This window comes from Staurois parvus, unplaced genomic scaffold, assembly GCF_062004578.1.
Source record: "Staurois parvus isolate SC_StPar_1 unplaced genomic scaffold, SC_StPar_1.0 ptg000827l, whole genome shotgun sequence".
Classification (NCBI taxonomy): Eukaryota; Metazoa; Chordata; class Amphibia; order Anura; family Ranidae; genus Staurois; species Staurois parvus.
In genome coordinates, this window is record NW_028318623.1 from 4,791,424 (window position 1) to 4,796,559 (window position 5,136).

The window sequence follows — 5,136 nt, forward strand, 5'->3', positions numbered from 1 at the left end:
AATTACACAGCGCTTTTACATATATATTGTACATTCACATCAGTCCCTAACCCTCAAGGGGTGTACAATCTAAGGTCCCTAGCTCACATTCATACATACACATACTAGGGACAATTTAGAGCCAATTAACCTACCAGCATGTCTTTGGAGCATGGGAGGAAACTGGAGTACCCGGAGGAAACCCACACAGGCACAGGGAGAACATGCAAACCCCAGGCAGGTAAAGCCAGCGCTAGGATTTGAACCCACGAACCTAGTACTGCCAGGTGGAAGGACTAACCATTTAGCCACTGTGCTTCCCTGTTCATATGACAGTTTGTAGCTTTTGGATCTTTCTACCTTGCACACCTAAAACATGAAAAATGTAAAGTAAATGCAAAGTTAGGTTATAGATATACATATACTTTAAATTGTGGGGTTTTTTTATTTAAAGCAGTAAACCCAAAAGAAAACATGATGTGAATGTATAATATATATATGTAAAGCACTGCGTAAATTGTCAATGCTATATAAGTACCTGTAATAAATAAATACATTTATTATATTCCAGCTTACCATTTCTTAAATATGATGGATGCATTCATTTTTTCTTTTTTTTTGGCTTTCTTTCTTCTTTTTTCATGCGGTGATCCAGGCATTAAGTCCATTGTTTTTCAAAAGAACAAGCTTTCCAGCAGAATGCATCAATTACAGAGATGAGAAAAACCATTTTTTTAGTATTTTTTTTATTAATTTTGCCTTATAAATCAAACAATTGATTCAAATATTACAATCACACATTTTCCATAACAAACCCTTTAACACTAGCAGGAGTGCTTACAATAATCAATGTTTATTTATATAAAACCTGTATCCTAAAAGGAATAATACTGTTTTCTGAAACTGCTTATAAAATATTAGCTGGAGTTTAGTTTCAATTTTTCGGTGTATTTAAATCTGCTAGTACATCTAACACTTCCCTCCCCCCAGACAATGCTTCTCTTCATAGTTGCCTCTATGCTCATTCATCCAGAATGGTGGCATTTTAATACAGGAGGCCTCATCACCATGTGAAAATAGAGGGGGGAAAGACTAAAAATAAGAAAAATAATGCAGCCACCACATCTTAACCACTTCAAGTCCGGACACTTTTACCCCCTTCCTGCCCAGGCCAATTTTCAGCTTTCAGCGCTATCACACTTTGAATGACAATTGCGCGGTCATGTAACACTTGTACCCATACAAAATTTTTAGCATTTTTTTGAGAAAAGCTTTATTTTGGTGGTATTTATTCACCACTGGGATTTTTATTTTTTTGCTATATAAATGAAAAAGTCCAAACATTTTGAAAAAAGGTGTTTTTTAGCAAATTTTGCAAATAAATAATATTTTATCATAAATCGTGTCCAAAATGTATTCAGTTTACTTTTTAGTAAAAAAAAAAAGATAGTCCAAATTAGTTTATGTACATTTTTTAAAATTTTTATTTAATTTTTTTTTATTATTATTTGTTTTTTTACATACTGTCACCCTAGCAGTACAGTGTGACCATAGTGACACTGTACTACTTGTGGGGGTGATGAAGATTTTTTTTTTTACACTGATTGCTTTTACACCCATAAAGGCTGTAAAAGCAATAATTTCTCCTTCTCTCTGGCTGCATTGTTGCAGCCACTGCGAAATACTGTGAGAGCTGTGATTGCTCACAGCTTGTCACATGGTACAAGGCTGTTGTGAATAGCCTTGTACCATGTGACCTCTGTGATCATTCACAGATTTCACACGTAGTAAGCAATGATGCCAGAAGTGACATCTTGCTTACTACTCTGCATGTAATAACTGATTGGTTAATCAGTGATCACATGATCGGGATCTCGCACAGAGGTCCCGTACGACGATCGGTGTTCCACTGTGTCCGGAGGACACAGCGGGCACCGGGTCGCGGTGCTGCACGCTACCAGGGAGCACGCACAGTCCAAAATGGCGGGTGCCATTTATGAATGGCAACCCGCCCCTGTACTGCCACCATCCGGCAGTTTAAATACAGCGACCGGACGGCATGTGGTTAATATTGGTAAGCTGCAATATGTTACATTTTTGGTTTGGGGTTTAATAGAGCTTTAGTTTTAAGTAACATAGCTTTGCTAATGTATTCCATGCATGGCAGACCTGCTAATATGGGTGCAAGGAGACACGCAGTTGATTACAGTCCAGGGGTGGACTGACAACTCATGGGGCCCTCGGGCAATAGAGGATCATGGGGCCCCTGTGTCCTTGCCCAAACTCAAAAAAGTCTATGAAAAAGGTACCAGGGGCATCTGATGGGGCCCCCTACTGACCACGGGCCCTCGGGCAGTGCCCGAGTTTCCAAATGGTCAGTCCGCCCCTGTTACAGTCTAATTAGACTTCATTAGTGCCATGTGTTATTAGTGATATTTATGAATAGTTTTGTCAGTTTAGGTTTTGGAGAGTAATGAGCAGTCATAATAATCATTTTTTCAATTACCCCCTACAGGATTTTACAGAATCACCAGAGGATGCCACTCCTTGTATGACGCTTGATTCTGTCGGAGGCTTTGCTACCTATTTCATTCCAGTGGCTTATATGGTGGTTTTCGTATTGAACCTATTAGGCAATGGGCTGGTGGTGTATGTGCTAATGGCAAGACGCTCTCCTTGGCTTCTAGCAGACCACTACCTGTTTCAGCTTGCCCTGTCAGATCTTCTTCTTGGATTCACTTTACCTTTTTGGGCTTTCCAGTACAGTTTCCATTGGAATATCAGTGACATCCCTTGCAAGTTTCTAGGAGCTCTTTTTACCATAAATATTTACAGCACAATCTTCTTCTTGGTGTGCATAAGCATAAATCGCTACTTCTCCATCGTCCACGCTATAGAACTTCATAAAAAGCAGCAACCTCTTCACACAGTTTTCATTTGCATTTTTATCTGGGTGTTCTCCTGTGCTCTGTCCTGGCAAGAGTTTTATTTCCGAAAAGCTGAGGGCTCATTTTGCACGTATAACTTTCCCATTGGCACGTCTACTTTTTGGAGAGTTGTTCTGCAACTTGTTGAACTTACCGTTGGATTCATTATTCCTTTAGCGTTTATGGTGTTCTCCTACTCTCGAATATTTTGCACACTTCAAAGGTCCAGGCACAACCACTCCCGTCGATCACAGTTGGTTATCATAGTCCTCTTGTTTGTGTTTGTCTTCTGCTGGGCACCCTACAAAGCTTTACAACTTATCGACAGCCTGCAACGTTTGAAAGTAATTGCTCGTGACTGCTATTATGAGAAGATCTTGGACATTGGAATGATTGTCACTGAGGCTTTGGGTCTTTCTCATGTGTGTATAAACCCAATTGTGTACGCATTTGTTGGTGTTAAGTTTAAAAGAGAAATATTCAAAATGTTCAAAAGATTCACCAATCAGGTCTTTCACTCCACAGTGGTTATCTCTAGAGAAGGGACTATCTTCACGGACTCTAACTGCTCTTATTCCAGAATCATGTAATCATCCTTGTTTACAGTCTGCCATCTTTGTAAATTTATCATGTTTGTTGACTTGGCCTGTGTTGTCATTTATCATATTGTTGGCTTTGGGTCATTTATCATATTGTTGGGTTTGGCTCTTTCTCATGTGTGTATAAACCCAATTGTGTACGCATTTGTTGGTGTTAAGTTCAAAAGAGAAATATTCAAAATGTTCAAAAGATTCACCAACCAGGTCTTTCACTCCACAGTGGTTATCTCTAGAGAAGGGACTATCTTCATGGACTCTAACTGCTCTTATTCCAGAATCATGTTATCATCCTTGTTTACAGTCTTCCATCTTTGTCCATTTATCATGTTTGTTGACTTGGCCTGTGTTGTCATTTATCATATTGTTGGCTTTGGGTCATTTATCATATTGTTGGCTTTGGGTCTTTCTCATGTGTGTATATATAAACCGAATTGTGTATGAATTTGTTGGTGTTAAGTTTAAAAGAGCAATATTCAAAATGTTCAAAAGATTCACCAACCAGGTATTCCACTCCACAGTGGTTTTCTCTAGAGAAGGGACTATCTTCATGGACTCTAACTGCTCTTATTCCAGAATCATGTAATCATCCTTGTTTACAGTCTGCCATCTTTGTCCATTTATCATGTTTGTTGACCTGGCCTGTGTTGTCATTTATCATATTGTTGGCTTTGGGTCATTTATCATATTGTTGGCTTTGGGTCTTTCTCATGTGTGTATATATAAACCGAATTGTGTATGAATTTGTTGGTGTTAAGTTTAAAAGAGCAATATTCAAAATGTTCAAAAGATTCACCAACCAGGAATTCCACTCCACAGTGGTTTTCTCTAGAGAAGGGACTATCTTCATGGACTCTAACTGCTCTTATTCCAGAATCATGTAATCATCCTTGTTTACAGTCTGCCATCTTTGTCCATTTATCATGTTTGTTGACTTGGCCTGTATTGTCATTTATCATATTGTTGGCTCGACGTGATACTGTAGATATTAGCAAAACGTGTGCTGTAGACTGGCTTTTTGAATATTGCTTAGAATTGATGTATCAATGCCAAAAAAACATAGAGGCTTTTTTAATAAAGCAGAGGGAAAAAGCAACATCTTATAACAACCAATCAACAATTAGCTTCTGGCTGTTAATGCATGTGTTTTGTTGATCTCTCTGGGTTATTTCACATTGCATTTTGAGCTTAGCTTTTAGTATATTCTTCATTAAAAGGTTAGATAGTATCATTACACATTTTTAAAGTGTACCGACACTCTGAGAAATTACATTTAATATAAACTTCACTATTAGTAACTTTAGGAAAAGCAGAAGTCCCATATCAAAAACATAAATTTCTCATGGATCCTGCAATTTTCCACCCCTCCAATGCTGTCCATGTGAACAAATTGTGGAGCATTGGTTATGCAGTCTGTGACAAAAATTTTGTTTTTATACAGAACTACTGATAGGCCTCATATGCCAGACCAGGGGCGGACTGACCATTTAAAAAAATTACTTAGCGCCTGTGGTCAGTGGGAGGAGGAATAGTGTCTTGTAACAGGGAAGAAAATAGTGCCCCATAATTGCTATCAGTGGAAGGAATGTTATTATAATTATACTGAGAGGGATACAATCTGTGTGGGGGAAGAG

General features: G+C 38.4%; 1 protein-coding gene across 1 annotated transcript; it reads left to right on the plus strand.

Annotated features, from left to right (window-relative positions):
* Positions 1 to 2,500: 2,500 nt before the first annotated feature.
* LOC149443865 (C-X-C chemokine receptor type 3-like) lies at positions 2,501 to 4,616 on the plus strand. Its single transcript, XM_089655142.1, has one exon. The coding sequence runs from the start codon at positions 2,531 to 2,533 to the stop codon at positions 3,494 to 3,496; it is 966 nt and encodes a 321-aa protein (XP_089511268.1). The 5' UTR covers positions 2,501 to 2,530; the 3' UTR covers positions 3,497 to 4,616.
* Positions 4,617 to 5,136: the final 520 nt, after the last annotated feature.

Excerpts from the sequence above, each read along its gene's own strand:
- LOC149443865 (XM_089655142.1), top strand. The coding sequence starts at position 2,531 with ATGACGCTTGATTCTGTCGGAGGCTTTGCTACCTATTTCATTCCAGTG.